This window comes from Antechinus flavipes, chromosome 6 (assembly GCF_016432865.1).
Source record: "Antechinus flavipes isolate AdamAnt ecotype Samford, QLD, Australia chromosome 6, AdamAnt_v2, whole genome shotgun sequence".
In the NCBI taxonomy this organism is placed as follows: domain Eukaryota; kingdom Metazoa; phylum Chordata; class Mammalia; order Dasyuromorphia; family Dasyuridae; genus Antechinus; species Antechinus flavipes.
In genome coordinates, this window is record NC_067403.1 from 155,941,145 (window position 1) to 155,966,787 (window position 25,643).

Below are 25,643 nucleotides of genomic sequence, written 5' to 3' on the forward strand. Positions count from 1 at the left end.
TCATAATTATGTTTATTTAAAACTTATGATTTATAATTCCCAATCCTGCACTACATTGAAATTAACACATGCTTTTCTCTATCCATCATATACACCATTTCTTACAGCACAATGATATTTTATTAGATGTATGTATCACAATATACTTAGTCATTGCCCAGTGATGGACTTCTATTTTGTTTCCATTTCTTAGTTATCACAAAAAGTTCTACTGCAAATATTTTGGTATATGTGAAGACTTTCTTCATAACAAATACAATCTTGAGGTGTAAGTCCAATAATGGAATTATTTAAAGGGAATGCACATTTTGGTCCTCTGGTCTTCTTGAGCATGTTTGCTTTTTTGTGTACATATATAATATTGTCTATGTTAGCTTTTAACAAAAATCTAGTCTTCCTGTTTCTCTCTTTTATTAGGTTTATATTTGCTTTTGCTTTGTCTAAAAATATGATTATTGCCCTTGCTCTTTTTTAATTTTAAAGTATAATAGATTCTGCTCCAGTCTCCTATTTTAACTGTGTTCATTTTTTTGCTTCACATGTTTTTTGTAAACAATATATTTTAATATTCTGGTTTCTAATCCATTTTTCTCTCCTCTATTTCAAGGATGAGTTCATTTCAGTCATATTCACAATTATGATTGTTAATTGTGAATTTCCCTCCATCTTAACTTATATTTTTCCTTTCCTCTCCTCCATTCCCTCTTTAAGAATTTGTCTTGCCCTCTTTCTTATTCTCCTCTTTCCCTCTGGAGTCCCTGAAGTAGGGTGTGTGTGTGTGTGTGTGTGTGTGTGTGTGTGTGTGTATTCTTTCATCCTTTGACTAGTAGATATGAAGTTCAAATATTGCCAATTCCCCCTACTTCGGACTTTTTCCTCATTATATAGACTTTTCCTTGTCCATACTATTTATATGAGATAATTTTCCCCTTTTCCCTCTTACTTCCTCCTTTAGTATACTTTTCTTCCTCACCCATTTTATTCTTCTTTTAAGATAATCAAAACAAAACAGAATCCCTTCCAGGCACTCTCTATATGACCTTCAATATTGAGCTATATGCATCATTTCTCCACATAAGAATGTAAAATTTAATAATTTAACCTTATGATTTCTTGGTCAGGTTTACTTTTTAATGTTTCTCTTTATTTCTGTATACATCCACCAAATTTTGTATGCAGCTCTAGTCTTTTTATCAGGAAAGTTTGCAAATCCTCTGTCTCACTAAAAAATCTATTCCCTCTCCCTTCCCTCCCATAGAAATACTCAGTTTTGCTGGCTTAGTTGTTTTTAGTTGCAAGCCAATATCTTTAGCCATGTTGTATATCAAATTCCAAGGTTTTTCTTCTTTTATATTAATGGCTACTAAATTTTTTATGACATGACTATGGCTCTTTAGTACTTGAATTCTTTTTTTCTGAATGCTTGTATTTTTTTTCCTTTGACCTGAAAGCTCTAGATTTGGGATATGATATTCCTAGTCATTTTGAGGTTTCTTTCAGAAGGTGATTTGTAGATTGCTACTTTGCCCTTTGGCTCTTAAAAAATTGAGCAGTTTTATGATTTCTTGAAATATACTGTCTTTGGGTTCAAATAATCCAATGATATTTAAGTTATCTTTCCTCAAAATATTTTCCAATAAGTTGTTTTTACCACTCATTTTTTTCTATTTCCCCCCAACTTTGGACTTTTAATATTTCTTGATTTTTCAAGCTTCAGTGTGGTCAATTCTAATTTTCAGGAAGTTATTTTCTTGACAAAGTTTTGCCTCTTACTTCTAGCTGTTAATTCTCTTTTAATATATTTCCTCCATAGCTATCATTTCCTTTCATATTTATTGGTTTTTATAATTATTTTTAGCTCTTTAAAAAAATTAATTTTAACTCTTCCAGAAATTCTGGCTGGGCTTGTATCCAAGCTGCATTTTTCTTTGAGGCTTTGATTCTAGATGTTTTAGAGAATTCTATTCAAGGTCTGTGTCATAAATTTTCATGTCACCATAACAGCTCTTTGGGGTGGGAATCTTTTTCTGCTTGCTCATTCTCTATGCCTGTTTCTTGTAATGTGAGTATAGGATTCTCTGTGAGTCAAGGGGGAATGGCTAGGCTAGTTTCTGTTCTTTTATGCCTTGCTGTTTTCACAGCTCAGGCTGGGGACCTGCAAGCTCTCAAAACTTGCAAATTAAAGTGATGCAGGGTTAAGCCCACTCACTATCCCCCTGGTTTGAGCTCAGCAAGTTCCTCACACATGTTTAAATCTACTGGTTTCTACTTGGTTGGGGATTTTAGCAGTCTACTAATGGACTCAGCCACTATTCATTCACTGAAAGGCTTTGCAGGTTCAGAGCAACTCAATTACAAGTTGCCCTTTGGTCTGCGACTCCTGCCTTGGTTACTTCACTGAAGGTTTCCTGGCTTTCACTAGAGGTAGAAAGAAGTTCCTGCTCTGTCCCTGGGATCATATTCTCATAGCTACTGTTTGCTTCAGTTTTTGTTCCTTGCTCAGTAGACAGGCCCTGTCACTGACACTCTTCTCTATCACCTCTACTTATGTGCAGATCCCTACTTTATTCTAATCTGGAACTAAACTGTAAGCAACAGAGTTGCCAAAAGGCAACTACTCCTACACTCAATGTTAGTTCAAAGATTCCCCTGGATCTTATCCTGTCGTAGTCCTCAGTCTAAAATTTCTGTTCCTGGGTGCTATCATCCTCTATATGTGATGCTCTTTTGGCCAGACCATTCCTTCTTAATGTTTGTGGTCCCCTCTATCTCCCTAAGTCCCCCTAGTCTATAAAAATGACTCACTTTGACTTTTCTTGGATTTTCCAATCAGAATTTTCTTGGGTTTTTGTTACGTTTTAACACCTTTGTGGAGCAGGTTTCTTGGATGAACTAAGCTGTACTTCTTCCCATAATGGAAAGAATTCATGTTGTCTCTGTCCCTACATGATAGTATTTAAAAAGCTGTCACACAAAAGAGGAATTAGAGTTCTCCTGTTTGGTCCAAAAGGACGGCACTATCAGTAATGTATAGCTGTATCAAAACAAGAAAAGCTGAGCTTAACATAAGTGCAAGTGCAATCCTATTATTAGAAGTTTTCAAGCAACAGTTGGATGACCACTTGTTTGTTATATTGTAAAGAGGATTCTTTGGTCATTCCATCCAATTTGGGAATTCTATGATTCAGTGACTGAATGGGAACATACAAAATTAATCTTGTGAGTGGACACATTCTGAAAAAAAAGTAAGAATATGTTTGACAAAATCTAGGATTACAAGCACTGGGAAATTACTGACAACATTTTCTAACTGCTGAAAGAATGAATGGAAACATAGGAGAAACAAGAGAGGAAACACAATTGCCTGTAAGGAAAAAGGACATACGCTGTTCCATGTCGGAGACCAAATGGAGCTCTTTCTTCATTGCTGACAGAATAGACATCATAGCATTCTTTAATCTCCTCTCTTAAGTCTGGGGGAATAGAGCAAGACCCATTTCTGACTTTTAGTTGACGGATTCGGGGCACACCCAAAAGGAGGTTCTCATAGTAAATGAAACTCCGGTTTTCAGCTACTGTTCTGTTGCTGTACCACATCTCCCAATAGAGGCCATCTAACAAGGAGCCCTCTGTGAACTGAAAGGAAAAGAAAAGGTCTGATAAGTCAAAATAAGAGTAAATACATTTCCTGCTGCCAAAAATTTCCACATGGCTACCAGAGTAACCTGAAGGTCCACCTTCCTAATATAGAGCGCAGTAGAAGGGCACTGAAATAAATCTATGGTCATAATGATTTCCCCATTGTTTCTACTTCTGGCCAGTTTAGATCTGCCTCATGTTTCCTATTCTCATCCTACCCAGTTATGGTTCTAACAGTTTGTCTTAGGGGAATAATAAAATAGACATGTTTGAGTCTCTTGGTTATGCAGGTGATTTAGTTATGGATATCAGGACTTTTCAAAGTGGGGCAGCTAAGTGGTTTAGTTAATAGAACAATGGGCCTGGACATGGAGAAAAGTCCATATAATTAAAACTATGGTTTTTCCAGTAGCAATGAATGGCTGTGAGAGTTGGACTATAAAGTAAAGTCTAGTACCATAAAATTAACAGTTTCAAATTATGTTGCTGGAGAAGATTTTTGAAAGTCCCTTGGACAGCAAAGATATCACATCAGTCAATACTTAAAGAAAATAATTCAAACTATTCACAGGTCAAACACTGAAGCTGAAGATGAAATATTTTGTCCACATAATGATAAGATGGGACGTAATGGACAAGACTCTGATGTTGGGAAAGATTGAAGGCAAAAGGAAAAGAGGATGGCAGAGGATGAAATGTGCAGATATTGTCATGAAAACAACAAATATGAACTTGGACAAACTTTGAGAAACAGTATTTGAGAAACATGTATCAACATTGATTTCCTTATGTACATTGGTTTCACTCTTCCTAGTGTCAATACTCATGAACTTGTTCCTCATGCCCTTGTTAGGATTTGAATCTCAAAAGCTAGACTTCCCAAACTCATTCCTGAGTTTGAGAAAATATGCAATGGTTCATCCACCTAACACTCCTAAGACTCAACTCAGGCTAAATATTTCATTTCAAGTACATATCTTTTCTTGAATCTTAAATTCTCTAGTTAAGGATGTTTCATTTTCCCCAAAGTCTTTGGACCACCAGCCACTGAGGATCAGCAGTCACTGGGAGAATAGTAGTAGGGGATTTGAACCTCCAACATATCTTCAAATGGGAATATGGAACTGGATTCATGAGAGAGTTCTTGGCACAATAAAAAAAATAATAACTTCTCTACAAGATCAACAATTCTAATCTAAAGTATTAACGGGGTGTTTGCTTATGGAAAAATAAACATTTTTTCATGACTGAAAAGCAATCACAGATTCATAAAGATTCTTTTAATTTCACATTCTCATCTTATCTTTTTTCTATGCACCATAACCTTGTTAATTCAGTCTTATTTAAACATTTATAATAATTTTGACAAAGTTGAATTTAGGTTTATCTTTGAAAAATGTTTTTGTAAAAACTTTGTTAGACAGATTTATTGAAAACAATTTATAAGGAGAATATTGAAAAATGCTTGAAGAGGAAAAAACAGTTTAATGCCCCTAAAAACAAATCTGCTCATTTCTTTTCTTTCTTTTTTTTTTTTTTAAATAACTTTTTATTGATAGAACCCATGCCAGGGTAATTTTTTACAGCATTATCCCTTGCATTCACTTCTGTTCCGATTTTTCCCCTCCCTCCCTCCACCCCCTCCCCTAGATGGCAAGCAGTCCTTTACATGTTGAATAGGTTACAGTATATCCTAGATACAATATACGTGTGCAGAACCGAACAGTTTTCTTGTTGCACAGGGAGAATTGAATTCAGAAGGTATAAATAACCCGGGAAGAAAAACAAAAATGCAAGCAGTTTATATTCGTTTCCCATTGTTCTTTCTTTGGGTGTAGCTGCTTCTGTCCATCTTTGATCAATTAAAGCTCTCTTTATCGAAGAGATCCACTTCCGTCAGAATACATCCTCAAACAGTATCGTTGTTGAGGTTTATAATGATCTCCTGGTTCTGCTCATTTCACTTAACATCAGTTCATGTAAGTCTCGCCAGTCCTCTCTGTATTCATCCTGCTGGTCATTCCTTACAGAACAATAATATTCCATAACATTCATATACCACAATTTACCCAGCCATTCTCCATTTGATGGGCATCCTTTCAATTTCCAGTTTCTAGCCACTACAAACAGGGCTGCCACAAACATTTTGGCACATACAGGTCCCTTTCCCTTCTTTAGTATCTCTTTGGGGTATAAGCCCAGTAGAAACACTGCTGGATCAAAGGGTAAACACAGTTTGATAACTTTTTGAACATTGTTCCAAATTGCTCTCCAGAATGGCTGGATGTGTTCACAATTCCACCAACAATGTATTAGTATCCCTGTTTTCCCACATCACCTCCAACATTCCGCATTATCTTTCCCTGTCATTCTAGCCAATTTGACAGGTGTGTAGTGGTATCTCAGAGTTCTCTTAATTTGCATTTCTCTGATTAATAATGCAAATCTGCTCATTTCAAAAAAGTCTTTATTGCTACCCAGAAAATCTTACTTTTCAACCTTTGTAGACTTTCTGGTACATTTTGAATAGCAGTTATTCCAAAATTTTTTATACTAATAAAATCCTTAATTCCCTTCTGGACCTAAGCAAGTAACTGGTTTTTTGCTTTATTGGGGTCAAGATCATCCAATAAGACTTTATCTTGCCTGATCGTTACATTATCAGACTTTCTCCTAGTAGTCTTCCTATTGCTCCCTGACAAGGAAACACTCCATATGATAAATAATATTTTAAAAAGAAGAAAAAAAGAATCAACAAAATTAATAAATATACAAAAAGCCTAAAAATATGCATTGCATCAACCCACAGATCTTGCAAAGGAAGGGAGGGCCCCCTTATTTGGGGGCCATGTTTATTTTTTGTAATTTTTCAATATTCACTTTTGTGATCGTTCTTTCCATTTACAGTGTTATGGTCATTGTATATTTTATTTTCTTGCATCTATTTCACTATGCATTGTTATATAAATCTTTCCATATTTCTCTATTCATCATGTTCAACATTTCTGACAACATAATATTCCATTTCATTCATGTAAAATTTATTAACCCATGCTCAATCAATGATCATCTATTTTGTTTCTAATTTTGTGTCACAAAAAGGCTGCTCTAAATATTTGGGGTTATATAGGAAATTCTTATGAATGACCTCTTGGGGATATAAACCTAATAGTTGAATCTCCGACTACGGATATTTTAGTCATTGTATTTGCAAACTGTTTTCCAAAATGGCTGTATTGATTCACAACTCCACAAACAATGCATTAAGGTACCTATCTTTTCACAGACACTACAACATTTACTGTTTCTATCTTTGTCATTGTTAATTTTCTGGATATATAGTAAAACTTCAGGGTTATTCTGATTTGCATTTCTACTATTAATGATTTTGAGCATTCTTTCATGTGTTGCAAATACTATATGAAGTTCTTCTTTTGAGAACTATTTGCTCATTCATTTGACTACTTATTTATTGAGGGCATGGTTATTACTCCTAAATGTTAATTGTTTATGTATCAAGGATATCCAACTTTTATTAGAGACTTTTTTTTTATTAAATAACTTTTTATTGACAGAACCCATGCCAGGGTAATTTTTTACAACATTATCCCTTGTACTCACTTCTGTTCTGATTTTTCCCCTTTCTCCTTCCACCCCCTTCCTCAGATGGCAAGCAGTCCTTTACATGTTAAATAGGTTACAGTATATCCTAGATACAATATATGTGTGCAGAACCGAACAGTTCACTTGTTGCATAGGGAGAATTGGATTCAGAAGGTATAAATAACCTGGGAAGAAAAACAGAAATGCAAGCAGTTTATATTCATCTCCCAGTGTTCTTTCTTTGAGTGTAGCTGCTTCTGTCCTTCCTTGATCAATTGAAACTGAATTAGCTCTCTTTATCGAAGAGATCCACTTCCATCAGAATACATCCTCAAACAGTATCATTGTTGAGGTATATAATGATCTCTTGGTTCTGCTCATTTCACTAAGCATCAGTTCATGTAAGTCTCTCCCAGCCTCTCTGTATTCATCCTGCTGGTCATTTCTTACAGAATAATAATATTCCATAACGTTCATATACCACAATTTACTCAATCATTCTCCAACTGATGGGCATCCATTCATTTTCCAGCTACTAGCCACAAACATTTTGGCACATGTGGATCCCCTTCCCTTCTTTAAGATCTCTTTGGGATATAAGCCCAGTAGAAACACTGCTGGATCAAAGGGGATGCACAGTTTGATAACTTTTTGAGTATAGTTCCAAATTGCTCTCCAGAATGGCTGGATGTGTTCACAATCCCACCAACAATGTAGCAGTGTCCCTGTTTTCCCTATTAGAGACATTTTAGAAAAAAAATTTTTTTTTCCTCATTTGCCCACTTCCTTTCTCATCCAAGATGCATTCATGTTGCCCATGGAAAAGACTTTGGGTTTCAAGTAATCAAAATTATTTATTTTATCTTTCTATCTCTTTTTTGATTAAGAATATATGTAGAACACATACCTACGAGAGGTATATGTTTCTTTTTAAATTTTTTTATATTGTGATCTTTAAAATAAAGGTCTCATATGTATAGAATGTATTTTGGAATATGATGTGATAATTTAAGCTTAATATCTACTAGATTACTTTCCAATTTTCCCAGCAGTTTTTAATCAAATTGTTATTTTAAAATTATATTTCAAATAGGGAGTTTTTTCTAGGTAATTTATATTTATTGTTTTCATTTCTCCTTTAGCTGTTCTGTTTATCTATTTTAATCAATATCAGATGGTGTTGATGACTGCTACTTTAAATTTAAGGAGCTTTTCCCCCTTTATCCTTTCTTTTTTTCATCATTCCTCTTGATAGTCCAGAGCTTTTATTTTTTCCTAAATGCATTTTGTTACTTTACCTTAATTATTATTGCTCTATTATTATTATTATTTAATAGTATTATTATGTTCTATTATAATTACTATATTAATCTATTATACACAGGGATCCTCAAACTTTTTAAATAGGGGGCCAGTTCACTGTCCCTCAGACTGTTGAAGGGCCAGATTATAGTAAAAACAAAACTTTGTTTTATGGGCCTTTACATAAAGAAACTTCATAGCCCTGGGTGAGGGAGATAAATGTCTTCATTGCTGCATCTGGCCTGTGGGCCACAGTTTGAGGACCCTTGCTCTAAAGTATCCCATTGCGAATTTGTTTGGTATAGCATAAAAAAACGTAAATTAATTTTGTTAGCACTGTCATTTTTATTATATTGGTAATGATTTAGCCATGACCTGAACATTTCTCCAGTTAATTAAGATGTTTCATATATATATATATATATATATATGTATGTATGTATGTATGTATATATACATATATATGTGTGTGTTTTTAAAAAAAATATTAATTGAATCTATACAACTCCTTTACATGTTTTAGGAGATACATATATTTTATGATTTTATAGTTATTTGAAAAGGGATTTGCCTTTTTTATGTTTCATTATTACTATATAGCAAGGCTATTGATTTTTGAAAATTTATTTTGTAGACCTTTTCCTGTATCCCTCATTGTATAGTTTACTATTAAATCATTGCTTCTTTTCTGGTTATTTTCCCCCATTTTTGTTTCTTTTATATTCATTTTTAAATTTTTCTTCATTTTAAACAAGTACAAAACAAGAAAAGAAAAAAAAACACTGCCATGTACACAGCAGAACATGAGAGGATTCAATATGAAACAATAAATTTCCATTTCAAGAAAACCTATACAATAAATAATTACACATTGTTTTTCAAGCTACCCAGCTTTTCTGTGCTGTTCATTTCCTATATCACAGCATTATTCCAACACAATCACATACTACCAGAGAGATTGTCTATAAAATATTTTTCACAATTTCTGCATTAATTTTATTCTTGCTATACTTGTTTTATTTATACTACCTCCCCTTTTAAAATTCCATTTTTAATGGAATCTCCTCTTTAGGCGCCCTAAAATTTTTGGGAATGGCAGTTGCCCACCAACTCTGACTCCCTGTGTTGAGGTTGAAAAGGGGACTCCAAAAGTTTGGGGTCATAGACCAATGTCATAAGGTGTCTCAAAAGAATTTGTAGGTTTGAATCCTGGGCAAAGTTTTATTGTAGTTATAACTCCATTACCTGTGGGCTAAGTTCCAAGAGAATTTAGCAAAGTTCTAAGAGAGAGAAGACAGCTTTATCCATCTATGGCCCAGAGATAGGGCCAGGGTCAGGGAGTAGTCTCTAGAATTTGATTCTCACTGACCAGATCATCCCTAGGTGGTCCATCTCTGGGACCAACCTGAGGCCAGAAGCTATCTGACAGTCAGCAATGAATTGAGGAGTGGTCTATTCAGAATCAGACAGATTGCTGTTCTTAGATTGAGAATGTAGGAAGTCCCTGAGGCAGACTCCTAAACCTGAAGGTTTAAGGATTACTGACTTATTGTTAGAACAGAAGTCCCCCTAAAATAAGAGGACCTTAAAATCATATTACATCACTTTCACTCAAGTTAGGATGTTAACTATAAAGATAAAATACTTTTTCAAAGGTAACAGTATCTAGTTCTAGTGATTATAACAACTGTTAGGTCCTCATCTTCCGTTACAGAAACTACCATTCCCCACACCAAGGTATTCTTCAATGGGACTTTCTGTCACCACTGGCCTGACATTTCTCCTTTTTCCTCTTTTATTTCAAGCCCTTCTTTTGTGACCTCACTTTCTCTTGTCAGCCTACTTTTTATTAAAAGATAAAAATTATTTTCCTTCACTGTTTACATTGACTTGATGAGGGCATGTTAACATTTCATTGTATTTATATCATCCTCTTTTTCCTTTTATGTATTCTCCCATTCTGCAATTAAATCTCTGAAAAAATATTGATTCATTTGCACATAATATGCCATGAGGTTTAGTCCAGGGTATTACAGGCCTGATCTGTTATCATGGGTTCTTTTATTTGTTATGCTTTTACCCATGTTTCTTTTTGTACTTTTACAAGAAAATCTTTTTGTGGTGGTGGTTGTGAATTTTTAAATCTCATAGTGTTTTTCTCTTTCTAGGCTTCCTTACTTTTTTTTTCCTTTTAAAATTTATTTCATTACATATTCATTCCTCAGCTGTCATATTTATTTGTCTGTCTTGGATTTCTGTTAAAGGGATAGGGGGCATACCAAAAAAACAAAACCAAACCCCAAAACAAAAAAACTGTTCACCTATGATTTCTTCATAGAAATGCTTTCAATAACTGTGGTGAGCTTTTTCGTCTCAAAACGCAGCCAGGTGATAAAAGTTCAGATCTTTTATTGTCTCTAATATAGCCCGGTTAGCTTAGAGCCCTCCGAATATCTCCAAATCCAAGGGTTCTGTCCTTTAGCCTCTGCCTCTGCTTTCTTCAGCCTCCAACCAGCACAAAGATGGAATGAATCTCTTGACTCCTTCACTTGGGGCTCGGCTAGCTTTCTGGTGAGTCTTTCAGACCAGCTGGGTCTCAGTGGGGGGAGTGCAGGAACCCAGCCACCAACCACAGTGGTGTGAGATGAAGATGAATCTGGTTGTCCGCTGAACTCTCGACTCGTAGCTTCTTCCTCTGAAAACTCTTCTTCTGCCACCAGCCAGCCAAGTGGAAAATATTCTCTCTTGCCTTGGAGAGAGGGCTTCTGGCATAATTCTGCTGAAATCTCCCCGAGAGCCTCTGTCTGTTTCTTTTATACAAGAGGGAGGAATTGTGGGATACGAGAGAGAAGGATTATGGGTTTTCTCCCATAGTGCTCTCTGGCCCTAAGAGCTTTAAGGGAGGTGTGAATTCACAAAGTTACAAAGTTTACTTTGTGAATCTGGCAAACTTGTGAACTCTGATGAGTAAAGGTGTAAACACAAGCATTGTACTAATTAGTTCTATTTAGTACCTTGTTTCAGGTTCTGGCCCAAAACGTCTTGTAAGATCAGATCAACAATCTATCAACTCTAATGAGTTAGCAGTTTATAAAGATTCCAACATCTCCCCCTTTCTTTTGTTTTAGAACATAGGATGGTCATAACCTCCCTGACTTCTACTTAGTACCTTGTTTCAGGTTCTGCCCAAAACATCTTCTTGTAAGATTAGATCAACTAATTAGTTAGCAGTTTGTAAAGATTCCACATCTCCCCCTTTCTTTTGTTTTAGAACATAAGATGGTCATGACCTCCCTGACTTCTACTTAGTACCTTGTTTAAGGTTCTGCCCAAAACATCTTCTTGTAAGATTAGATCAACTAATTAGTTAGCAGTTTGTAAAGATTCCAACAAATAACTACTTTATTCAATGTCCACCTTCTTATTAACAATTTAATAAAAGTTTGCAGGGTATATTATGTTGGAATGTACTTTAAGCTCCTTTTTTTCTTCAGAACACTATTCCATTTCCTTCTGAGGTTTACAGTGATGGGTAGAATAGTCTCTTGTTTACTTGAAAAACTTATTTGTCACTGTAATCATTTACTTTAGCCAGTGGGTGTTTTGTAGTTTACAGTATAAGGTTGTTTCTTTTGTTTTTGTTTTCCCTTGGAAAAAATCTGGCATTCTTTTGATAGCCATTGTGTGTGTGTGTGTGTGTGTGTGTGTGTGTGTGTGTGTGTGTGAGTTCCTAAGTTCTAAGCAGTTTTCTTGTACCATTTCCTGCGTTAGGGAATTCAAGTTTTTTGACATGTCATGATCTTCTAGTAGATTTATAATCTTAATTTGCATCTTTGAGATCAGTAAGTTTTACTTGCATAGAGATTATGTATTATTTTACTTCAATATTATCTTCATTTTTCTATATTTGTATCTATAATTATTTGTGCTCTCTTTTGCTTATAAGCTGGGACCTGCTATGATGGATTCATTTTATTTCATTCTGCCAATAATTTCTGCTTTGAAGGTTAGAAATTCTCTTTATGAAACCATGAAAGAAAATTTTTCTTGAAACTTTCAGAATCTTGACCATTCCGCTGTAGTTCTACCCTCTCTTAGGAATCCACAGATTCTTTTGCTTAATCAGGTGTTGTTTTGAAACACTGAATCAGACATGTGCAGACTCTTTAAATGTTCTGATAATTGTCTTTCTCATTGTTATTATTTTTCCTGGTGATTTTTCTGCTTGTGTTCAAGATTAACTGAGTTTCCTTCCAAGATTATTAGTAAATTTGCTTTTCCCCTTTTATATCTCCTTATCACTCAGTTTTTTACTCCTTTTCCTTTAGTGGAGATTCCATCTAAGGTTGGCCCTTAAAACTATCTCAGTCTCCTTCCAAGCTGGGGAAATCCCTTTTTACTAGCCTTAATTCCTGCTCCATATGAGTTCTATAGGTTCAGAACTGGCTCCTGATAGATGTCAATCTCCTTTCCTTCAGGCTCCAAATACCCAATGGTATACTATTGTCCCAGTTCCCTCTGAACTCTGTTTCCCTGGGTAGAGCAGGTTTCTGCTTTACTATACCTCTTCAGCCAAGTTAGTGATAAGGGGCAGAATAGAGATCTGTTGCTTTGTAACCCAGAATCATGGAGTGTGGGGTTCCTTTGTAGCTTCAGAATTATGGGGTATAAGTATGAATATTAGAGCAATGACAAACAATACAGTATTAGGAAAGGAATTTGAGTGAATTGAAGAGGCTATTAGAGTAAAAGGTTGGGGTAATTACAAGAGGAAAGAGTGACTCTTAGACAAATTTCTCCAGAAAGTGATGGGTAAAGTTATAAGGGTAAGTTAAGGAAAAGAGTTTAGTTTGTAAAAGAGAGTTAGTTAACCTAAGTCAGCTTGACTAAAATTAAATTAAATTTAGAATTTAATTCCTTAGCTTAGAATTAAAACCAATTTCCAATTTTAGATCTCATTAAGCTGTTATTAGCCAGAACTCTGAAACTGAAACAAGGATTCTTACAAGATACTAAGTGGAATTGATGAGACAATGGTTATCTAGTTTAGCATGGTGCTTAATAGTTCTCTAAATTCAGTATGATTGATTTAACAACAACAACAAATAATGGTTTTCTAGTGATATAATGATTGATTTATACTCAGTGTAGAGCATATAAGCTGGGGGCCTCAGCCAGGTTCATTCAGGAGAAAGCTAGAGAAGACAAGCAGACTGGAGGCTGAAGCACAAGCTCTTAGACTCAGATTCATTTATCCCATCTCACACCATCTTGGTGTCAGGCTCTCCTCTTTCATTTTCTCCACTGAAACCAAGACTCTGGAAGGCCTTTAAGAAAGCTAACTGGGCCCAGGAGAGGAGACAAAAATTTGAAAGAGGTAATAAAGGATTTGAACTTTAACCCCTGGCTACTCTTGTGGTGATTACTGAACTGAAATGAAGGCTGCTCCAGAGACCCCAAGAAAACTGAACAGAGAACATTAAATTTAGCTTCTTGGTGTCTTTAACCACTGGAGACCACTGCAATGAGTTTATTTTTGTGCATAGTTCTGATATTTGATAAAACATTGAGAAACTATTTAGATTTCCATCTTCTTCTATAACTTCTCTTTAACCCAATCTTTTTTATCCTCAAATTTAATTCATATTTGTGCCTATCATCTCTTTCTGACTTCAGTTAATAGAGATTACTAATTTCATTGAAAAATTATATCCCTCAACATTTTTACATCCAAAAGATCTGATATAGGCCTTATTTCTAAAGTATTTAGAAAATTGACTCTCAAATTTATAATAGTTTAAGCCATTCTCCAAATGATAAATGATCAAAGGATATGAACAGATAATTTTCACATGAAGAAATTGAAATTATTTATAGCCACATGGAAAGGTACTTCAAATCACTATTGATCAGAGAAATGCAAATTAAGACAATTCTGAGATATCACTATACACCTGTCAGATTGGCTAAGATGACAGAAAAAGATAATGATGAATGTTGGAGAGGATGTGGGAAAACTGGTGCACTAATACACTATTGGTGTAATTGTGAACGAATCCAACCATTCTGGAGAACAATTTGGAACTATGCTTAAAAAAAATTATCAAACTGTGCATACCCTTTGATTCAACAGTATTTCTACTGGGCCTGTATCCTAAACAGATCTTAAAGGAGGGAAAGGGACCCACATGTGCAAAAATGTTTGTAGCAGCCCTCTTTGTAGTGACAAGAAATTGGAAACTGAGTGGATGTCCATCAATTGGAGAATGGGTGAATAAATTATGGTATATGAATGCTTTGGAATACTATTGTCTTGTAAGAAACGACTTAAAGTCTTCACTGTATTTAAAGTACAGCAAAACCCCTGGGGCCTGAAAGGAAAAAGTGCTATTTCACCATAGTCTGCATTACTTAACCTACCTGCCCTCAAGAACAACACAAGACATTTTCTTGACCCCAACAGTGCCACCCCAACTTTTTTTTTTTTTTTTTTTTGCTGAGGCAATTGGGGTTATGTGACTTGCCCAGGGTCACAGACCTAGGAAGTGTCAAGTATCTGAGACTAAATTTGAACTCAGGTCCTCCTGACTTCAGGGCTGATGCTCTATCCATCGCACCACCTACTTTCCCCTCAACCCAATATCTTAACCTAACTCTGAAAGCTTGGATAACTTAAAGTACAGTGAAACTCCTGGGGCCCGGAAGGAAAAACTGCTATTTCACCATAGCTTGCATGGCTCAATCCACCGTCCTCAAGGAAAACAGGAGACATCTTGACCCCATACAAAAATCTGGATAGGTCTCACCCCCTCGAGCACAACAGATAAGCACAAATTTAGTAGCCCATGCTCAACCCCACTGTAGATATACCCTGTTGCCCCATTTCAGAGAAATTACAATAAGTTCCCTCTTCTCTTAGGCCCCTAGGGACTGCTTTTCAACCAGCCCCTTCCTTTGTTAACTCCCTGAAACATCTTAAAGCCTAAGGACATTCCCAGATAAGAAAATAATGGTTATGGCGATAAGAACCCTCCCCTTCACTTTGCTCCTTATAAGCATGACTCTCCCTCCATGCAGCCTGCTCCATCTGGGACTTGAATTCCCCTTGCAGCAGCCCATTACAATAAATCTTCATGTCAAATTTCTGTTTTATCTCACATCTCTTTCGGCCTCTTAGTATACTGATCAGATCCCCAATTGGCAGCCATGGAGTTAAAGTAAAATCCTCTGGAGGTAAGTACAATCTTTGGTTCTGTTTCTGGCTTAGACTTCTGTTGAGAGTGGGCTGGGAACTTCAGACATGATAGTCACCCCTCTTTCAGGGTGCCCCTGAGACATCAGTGGGCACATTTGTGTTTAGGACATTGGAAATATTATTGGAAATAATATCTTCTACTCTTCCCCTTTAAGCTGCTTTTTGAGCCATTTTCAGGAAGGTTTTAAAGATGGTGTTGACTATGGTGTCAGACTGGCTAAGCCTAATTTGATCCTGTTCTGTCAAAAAGGGTGGCCGACTTTCGGTGCAGGCTGGCACCCGCAGGGATTCCTTAACAGAGAGGTGATGAATTCTGTCTGGTGGATAGTTACCGGAGACTCTGGACATCCAGACCAGTTACCTTCCATTGATATCGGGGCTGGATCTGGTCCTCCAATCCCTACCTGGCTTAGAGCTTGTTCTTTGAAATGGGGAATTTGGATCCTTGTGCCCCAAACTACACCCCTGTCAAAGAAAAAGACTCAGTCATCCCAATCTAAGGACAAAAATAAAACTTGTCCTGTTCTACAAAATCTGCTGGAGGATATCCCCGACCTTACCCTCCCTTGGGTTACCTCCGCCCTGAGCTACCACCATCCTACCTGCATTGCCTCCACTGCCACTCCCTAATGTCTCGGGACTTGCTCCCTCCCTGTCTCCTCTATGGCAGCCCCATACTCGAGGAAGCACTCACCATGGGAGGAAGTGGACTTCTGTGCTGGTCAATCCCCATCAACAATCCCTCCCCTCAGGGAAGCTGTTAACCCCAAAGGCAGAACCCCTTTGCTAATCTATGTCCTCTTCTCTACTAGTGATCTATATAATTGGAAGGCCCCCAAATCCTCCCTTCTCAGAAAAGCCACAAGCCCTAATCAGCTTTTTAGAGTCTGTTTTTCACATTCATCAGCCCACCTGGGATGAATGCCAGCAAATCTTCGGCACCCTCTTTACTACTGAGGAGTGTGATCAGATCAAATGGGAGGCTCAGAAGGCTGTCCTGGGCACATTGAGGATCAAAGGGATCAGATATGAGGTTTATTTTCCCTTAGCTCGCGGCAATGGGATTCCCAATTCTCAACAGAGCTGAACTTCTTTAGGTACATACCACCGATTTCTCCTCCTTGGCTAAAGCCGGTGCCTACCAACTTGTCCTAAGTCTCTTCAGTCCTACAGGGCCCCCAGGAATCCCCCCAGTGCTTTCCTCAAGAAGCTCTATGAGGCATACTGTATCTATACTCCCATAGACTCTGAGACCTCTCTGCAAGGGCCCTGAACATGTTCGGGCTGATCATCCAATCTACCCCAGATATTAGAAAGAAATTGCAAGGAAGGATTTGAAGGCATGGTTATATCTCAGCTACTTGAGATAACCCAGAAGGTTTTTCAATACTAGGGATACTCCAGATAAACAAATAGGCAAGGAGGTGGCTAAAATCCTTGTGGTGGCCCTAAGAGACTCCCTGCCCTTCAGACCAAGGGCAAAATCCAGGCCACCTTTGTGTAAGGACTAGTGCGCCTACTGCAAAGAGACTGACATTAGAAAAATGAATTCCCAAGAAGAAAAAGGGAAAGGAGCTCTGACTCAAATCACCTCCAAATATTCTCTCTTGAGGATTGAAGGGCCCTGGGGTTCCTTTTTAACCAGGGTAAAACTTCAAGTTGAGGATCACCCTGTGGATTTCCTAGTTAATATGGGTGCTCCTTATTCAGTCCTCAAGAAACCTTTGAGTCCTCTGTCAATCAAAAGCCTCTCCTATTCAAAGAGCTACAGGCAACCCTGCCATGTATCCTTGGACGTATGAACACCTGGTGCTTTGGGATCCAGTACCATAATCCATTCCTTCCTGGTCATGCTGGACTGCCCTTATCCCCTTCAGGGCAGAGATCTCTTCCATTAACTCCAAGTCACCATCTCTTTCGAGGAGAAATTTGCCACCCTACATATTCCTCCTCAAATCCCCTTCCCTGTCATGGTTACTCTTCCTCTGGTCTCTAAATATGTCTTGGCTGATTCTCATACTATGCTTCTTTTTCTCCTCAGTCTCCCTATCTGACCACCCTCTTAACTGACTTCCTCTCCATTTGGATAGAATCAAATCCTCTTGGACTGGCCTCTCACCACCTCCCATAGTCTTACAGCCCCTGGCCACTGCTTCCCTTGTCTCTGTTAGATAATATCCTATGTCTAACCAGGCCAAGAAAGGGATCTCATTCCATATCAAGTGTCTCCGAGACGCCGGCATCCTAGTCACCTGTCAGCTTGGAACACCCCTCTCCTCCCTGTTTGCAAACCTGGCTCCCAGGATTTTAGGCCTGTTTAAGCTCTATATGAAATCAATAAGCATGTAAAGATTATCCATTCTACAATGCCCAATCCATACACTCTCTTAAGTCTCTACCCTCTGACCATATCTTTTATACAGTTTTAGATCTGAAGGATGTTTTTTTTTTTCTCTATTCTTCTGGTCCCTGTAAGTCAACCCCTGTTTGCCTTTCAGTGGAATAGACCCTGATGACAGTTTCTTGGGCCAGTTTACCTGGACCTGATTTGCTTCAAGGGTTCATTTTTATTTATTTTTTTGATGAGGCTTTTCACAAAGGTTTATAACCTTTTTGCTCCTATAACCCTAGTTGCTTACTTGTTCAGTATGTTGATCTGTTGACTGCACCTTCTGAATCTACCTGTCTCCAGGTCACTTGCTCATTCCTGTCTCTTGCAATCCCCAGCTATGCTTGTCACGAGTTACTTATCTAGAATATCTCCCAGAAATATTCTTTCCCTGGCCAGAATCAATGCTGTTCTTGCTATTTCCATTCTAACTACTAAAAAACGAGTTAGGGAATTTTTGGGGACATTGGGCTATTGCAGATTGTGGATTTTAAGCTTTGGTGAAATCACTAAGTCCGTTTACTTTGCCATGGTGGGCTCTGGTCCCCTGATCTGGATGGAGGAAGAACAATCTACCTTTGGCCTCCTAAAAAGAGTTTTAGTTTCTGCTGCCACCTTAGCCCTCCCCAATATTACCAAACTCTTCTGCTTTCTATTATATGTTGCTGTGATCTTCAAGGAGACCTGAGTTTGGAGTGTAGCTGAGATGGGAACTGAACTGAACTGAGAGCTGAGTAAAGATCTTTGATTATATACCTATTAAAAGCAGTAGAAGTTAAATTAGTAGCAAACTAATGGTAGGTAAGTGGATAGAGTGTTGTACCCAGAATCAAGAAGACCAAAATTCAAATCTAGCTTTATGATCCTGGGCAAGTCACTCTGCCCATCCCAGTTTACTCATCTTAAATGGAGATAATACTATCACCCACTTCCCATAACTATTGTGAGGATAAAATAAAATAATGTTTGTAAAGTACTTTGCAAATTTTAAAGAACTAAATATATAAATGCTATATAAAACTATATATATATACACATAGATATACTAGCTTTTATTTATTTACTCATTCTTTCATGTATTTATTCATAAATAAATAAAAAGTGCCAAAATAATAACAGATCCTAATCTCAAGATATTCACATTTGAACAGGGGAGAAAACATTAGGCATATACAAGATATATCTAGAGTATTTTAAAGATTATCTCAAAGGAAAAGGCAGCTGTGGGAGATGGGAAAAGGTTTCCTGAAGAATGGGGGATTCAGACTGAGTCTTGTAGATTTTTTCTTGGTTTCTGCTTTATCATATATATGTCATCCACTTTCATAATTTTAACTTGTATGTAAATAAATGACTTATGCATTTTAATTTCTAGCTCTGCTATCTCTTTTCCCACAATCAGCTCTTTCCCTTCAGATTTCACTATTCTTATCAATAGTACCACTGAATTCAATGCATGTTTGCTTTCCTAAACACTTATTTATTTAAAGGAAGATTATAATCTGTCAATTCTTCCAAGTGCATATCCAGCAATTTCCAAACATTGTCATTTTCTAGTTTATCAAAGCCAAACTTTCCTTGCAATATTTGTAACAGTCTGCATTTGAGAGGGAAAACTCTCTCAGATGAAGAGGGAGAACTTTCAAAATTACTATTTGTATAATTTGTACAATGTAGCAAAATGTGCTTCTACATACACAAGCAAATGTTGATTACAGTAGTTGTTGCCATTTACAGTGAATTTGATTGTATCTTTGAAGCTATAATTTTTTCTATTAGTTACTTAAGGAAATTGAACAGATGCCTCTAATTTTAGCACTTGTTTCTTCAAAAGTTTTCCTAAAGTAGTAGACCTTAAGTTGCGATGACTCTAAGGATTGCAATAAAGATGCTGTATTTAGTGGCAAAGAAAAAATATTTTTACATTCTCACTCAGTGAACCATGTGTAATTGGGTGTCTTGGACATAATCTAAAGTCAGTAAATACTTGTAAAATACAATAACACTGTCCTTGTATTTTTAACAGCTGTACCAAAATAAAACTTCAAAAACTTTTTTAAAAGTTTCAAAAATAGTTTTAGTCATACTTGCTTTCTCATGTGACCATAAAAGAACTGAGTTCACAAATTTTCAAGGCCAACAAAACAAGCACTGATTAAATTTGAAAATCTACTCTCCAGTACTTTCCAATAAAATCATTAGATGGATCTAACACTTTAAACCCACATTTATTATTTTCTTTCTGAAAAATATAAGTTCTAGAAGACATCTTTTCCCAGAATAAGTCTGTTTCATTAAAATTTTATTGGTCAATATATCTGCCACCTTCAATTATTTTCTTAGAAACATCAGGATATTTAGCTTATGTCCTCAACTGCACTAATCATTTGTTCAGGAATTTCAACATTTTGTTATTGAAGTCAATGTTTCAAGTGAAAAAAAACAACCAATGCTTGCAGTAAGAGCTTAACTTTCCATTTCACTTCACATTTTCATTCACTGCCTCAAATAAACTTGAAGCTTTCGTCTGAATGACTGACCTGCTAAAAAAAACCCAAAAAACCCCTGCATTTTTGATTGACATCTTTAATCCATACAGCTAAAAGACATGCTATTTCTCTCACTGTAACAATATGTTCCTTGTAAGTTGTTTGCATATCACAAAAAGCTGATGAGATTTTGAATTTGAAAAAAATTCCATTTTGTTTTTTCCAATTACATGTAAAATTTTTTTATTTGTTTTTTAAAAAAATATTGAGTTCCAAAATTCTTTCTTATTTAAAAAAAATCCCTGCATGTTTTATAATACTCCATGTTATACATTCCAACATTTCATCCTATTTTAGTGTTACAATAACTACATTATATCATTCAATCACATCAAATTTTTATTTTAATATAACAACAAGCCTTTGGGGAGGGGGGTTGGCTATGTTTCCATTTGCAGCATTCTTCCTTTTGTCCATTTTAAAAGGTCGTTAAAAAATTTAAAAAATAATTCTTGGTAATATAATTTGCAGTAGTATATCATATCTAGATATGATAATAAACAAATGCAGCCTGATGACATAGCAACATAATAAAACCCTCAACTAATTCACATGTTTCATTAATTGAATTTTGCCTTACATTAAATATGATCTGGTTATCATTTTGTAATTTACACGAAATCTAATTCTGCATTATTTGAAACATTAATTATAACCCTGCTATATCTTGTTTGCATATCAAACAAGAAAATACTGTCCAATCATCCAGGTTAATATGTCAGCAAACCTGGCTTTCCTGGAAAAATTCTAGAATATGTTATTTAAGAAATGGTATGTGAGCAACTAGTTAAGAAAACAATGACCATAAACTGTTACCATGGCTACAGGAAATATTTTAAAAGCTCATACCAGACTAATTTCACTTTCTTTTGTACTAAGTTACCAGACTGCTAGGGAAAACTAGCTGGTGCAAGTGCTCAGAGTATTGGCCCTAGAGTCAGCAGGACCTGAGTTCAAATTATGACCGGAGACATTCACAACTGGGAGACCCTGGAAAAGTCACTTAACCTCAGTTGCCTTAGTTTCCTCATTTGGAAAATGATTTGGAGAAGGAAATGATACTCCAGTATCTTTGCAAAGAAAACCCCGAACGGGGTCATAAAGTATTGGACGTGACTGAAAAATGATTGAACAATAACACTTAACTGCTAAACTGGTAGTCTATTAAAAAATCTACAAGATCAATACAGATGAGGTAAATTTGGCTGGAGAGAAATTCATATAAAGACAAACTTGGGATTTTAATGAATTGCAAGTATCGTATTGGTTAACAGTGACATGGCAGCCAAAGATACTTGTTTGATCTCTGGCTTCACTGTAAGGTTTCATATCCAAAACAAGGGACTTTCATAGGATTGTATTTTTAGGCCATGAGAAACTTTTAAAAGTCATATAGTTTTATTTCCTCTTTTTAAAGATAAAGAAATGAGCTTCAGAAAAGTTAAAATACTTATTCAATGTTGTGTGGACCTATAGAGAGATTTCTGGCAAAGCTGAGTTGAATACCGGTCCCCTAACTTCAAATCTAGGCTCTTTCCACCTTGCCATCTACCTCAATGAACTTTTCAGTGACAAAGAGAATACTTTTCAAATACCTTCCAGAAGTCTTCCATTGTGGAGAGTGTCTTGAAATTTGTTTTCTCCATTTTAGACACAGGTGTTTCTAAAAAAAGCTGTGACATCACCCTTGTGTAGTAGTACATGCTGGAGCTCACCATCCCGTAGGTCACTGCAAGACACAAAGGAAATGGTATCATAAATAAACAAGCAAATAGTGTCCAATCATCCAGGTTAATTATCTGCCTTGTGGATATTCCGAAAAATTTTCACTCCATACTTTGGGGCCATTTATGGCTATAGGAAATATTCATCTGACTAGCAGAAAAAAAGATAATGAATACATGGCTTGCTTGTTGATGTGACCACCCTGAAAGTCACATATAATCATCTCTAGCAGCTCTTCCACAAGCATATGACTTGTTTCCCTAGTGAGAGTGTTAAGCTTCTCAAGGACAAGGTTCATGCCTTATTCATTATATAATCAAACCTATCTAAAAGCCAAAGGCATAGATATATATGTGTAAACTTCTCCACCTTGAGGCAATTGGGATTAAGTGACTTGCCCAGGGTCATACAAACTAGGAAGTGTTAAGTGTATGAGACCAGATTTGCACTCAGGTCTAACTGACTTCAGAGCTGGTGCTCTATCCACTGTGTCACCTCGCTGCCCCTGTGTATATACTTTTGCCATAAATAGCATCTCTTTGGTTAGAATTTTAAATGCTTTGAGGACAGTTTTTCTGTTTTGCTTTCTAATCTTTCTATCATCAGTATTTAGTGCCTGCCACATAATAGGGGCTTAATAATTCATAAAGCCAAAGAATTGAAGTGACTTTAAAAGGCATTTTGTCCAATTTTATTATTAAAAATAAAAATTTTATTTTCCAAATGAGGAAACTGAGATCCAAAAAAGTAAGTGATTTGCCTAAGATCACACAGTAATAAGACTTAGGTTTTGAACCTAGATGTTGACTCCATATCCAGTGCTGCTATATCATGCTGGTGGTTTAGATGACAGCTCAGTCTGATTTTGGAATTTTTTAAAAAGAGTTGTTCATGACTTTTTAAAATTAAATAATGTATGATTTTGTTACTTAAAGAATTCAACGCATCGTCAAAAGTCAAAAGTATAAAGAAAGTATACAGAGAAAGGTCACTACAGCACATATATGGCAGGTAATGACACAGGGGGGCTGATGGAACTACTTTACCAACTACTTAATGACCATACAAGACAAGGAATATTCAGAATCAGTATAAAAACAAGAACAGAACAAACAGAAGGAGATACTTGACCCATTTCTTATTTCTTTCTTCTCAAGGAGATGAACATTTTAGTAAAGCAAATTCAGCAGACTGTTGATAATTCCCATCTTGGCTCTGAAGAGAACCCATGTTTAAAGAAGTGGCTAGTCAGACTCTGAATGGCTTTGAGATGTGAAACTATTACTCTGGGACTCATATCTTGAATGAGAAACTTCTCAATCCAGTTCTTAACAACTCTTTCACTTTTATAAATGGAGAGACTAAAATCTACAGAGTTTAAGACCTTTCTCATAGCTTGCTGTTCAGTGGTATATTCAAGATTTTTTTTAGCAAAGATACTGGAGTGGTTTGCCATTTCTTTTTCTAGTGTACCTCTATTTTGTAGATGAGGAACTAAGGCAGATAGGGGTTAAGTGACTTGCCCAAGGTCACATAGCTAGAAAGTTTTCTAAAGCTAAGAGACCTCACAATAGGTGCAGTGCCCTACCTACTGCATCATCTAGTTGCCCAAAGAAAGTGGCCTAATCAATAGCTAATCAAGAATTAGAATCCAGATTCTATTCTCTCAAGCCAATATTCCTTCTCTGGTATCTTGCTGATATACAAAGGCATGAGCTTCAGAAGACAGTTACCTTTTCTGTTTGGCTTGTATTGCACAGCAACTAACATTACAACAGTATCTTACATTCAATGAACAATATTTGAAGATGATCAAAAAAGGTCAGAGTGTAGGAAAATAGGAGACCCCAAAATAAGGAAGGAAGAGAAGAAAAAATGCAATCTAGAAGGGAAAAAAGGATTTGAAATAAAAGAAAGGAATTATCAAACTTAGAATACATCTAGATTCTATGAGAAGAAAAACTCCACTAAACAGGTAATTTGGAATACAAAAAAGAAGTCTCTGAAAATTCCTCCCTCCACAACTCATCTTGATCATACCTTATTGGGCTCTATTGTCCATAATACAGGATAATACTCAGACAAATAAACCCTCAGTTATAAGGATGCCAATTTACAGATGATCCTTCAGCTGCTTTTTAGTGGAGTGAAAGGAAGGAAACATGCATTTATTAAGCACTTACTATGTGCCATGTACTGTGCCCAAACACTTTACAAATTATGTCATTTGATCTTTTCAATGACCCTGAGAGGTAGGTGGTATTATCACCATCATTTCACAAGTGAGTAAACTGAACAGGCAAAAATTAAATGACTTGCCTAGAGTAACATATCTACTAAGTGTCTGAACTAATGTAAAAAGTAACCATCCAAGAAGAATAATATACTTCTGAGGCTAAATAATGTTATATTTCATATATAAAGATTACATTATAATCTGCTATTGGTATGGGAAATAATTTGAAACACTTTTCCAATTATGGATATGGATTTTTGCCCCTCTGTTTCTTTGGCTGAAAAGAAATGGATAAAAGGAAAGATCCTGAGATGATTATGTCCATTTCCTATTGCAGTTGAACCTATATAAAGCAGCTACCATAACAAACAGTCTTTAAAAAAAACAGAAAGCACATTGGTTAGCAAATCCAGATTCTTTTTGTTAAACTGAGAAACACAGCAGCCAAAGGCAATAAAAGTTTATATCTTAAATCCATTTGCAAATTATTAAGCTGAAGAATGGAACAATCTTATAACCAGTATTGCCTCACAAAACATTGAAAATGAGTTTGCAGAAAACTTGCCAAATCATCCAAGAGCATTCATAAATGGAACTAGAAGGGGAAAAAAATAGATAGAAAGTTCAACTTAAGTCAATTAAACAAATATTTTTAAGCCCTTAAAATGTGGTAAGACACTAGGATACAAAAACAAAAAAAATTAAATTGACTATGTTCAAAGAGACATTTTTCTTGGAGGTGGGGTGGGGAAGGGAGAGAATGACATGTGGCAAAGTTAAGACATAATAAACCCAGAGGAGAGACCTAACTGGAGAAATATTAATTGCTCAGGGATAAATAGAGCCAATATAACACAAAAGACCAAATGACTGAAATTAATTTACTTACTCAGTATCATAACAATTGAACTACTAAAAGATTTAAAGTTGAAAAAATAATGAAAT

General features: G+C 36.1%; 1 protein-coding gene across 1 annotated transcript in view; it reads right to left on the reverse strand.

Moving 5' to 3' along the window:
• PKD2 (polycystin 2, transient receptor potential cation channel) overlaps positions 1 to 25,643 on the reverse strand; it is a 68,521-nt gene that overhangs the window by 21,340 nt on the left and 21,538 nt on the right. Inside the window, exons 3-4 of the mRNA XM_051967728.1 lie at positions 22,333 to 22,466; positions 3,386 to 3,636 (exon numbers count right to left, since the gene is read on the reverse strand). Coding sequence (XP_051823688.1) covers positions 3,386 to 3,636; positions 22,333 to 22,466 — 385 coding nt within the window. The remainder of the gene's footprint in view (positions 1 to 3,385; positions 3,637 to 22,332; positions 22,467 to 25,643) is intronic.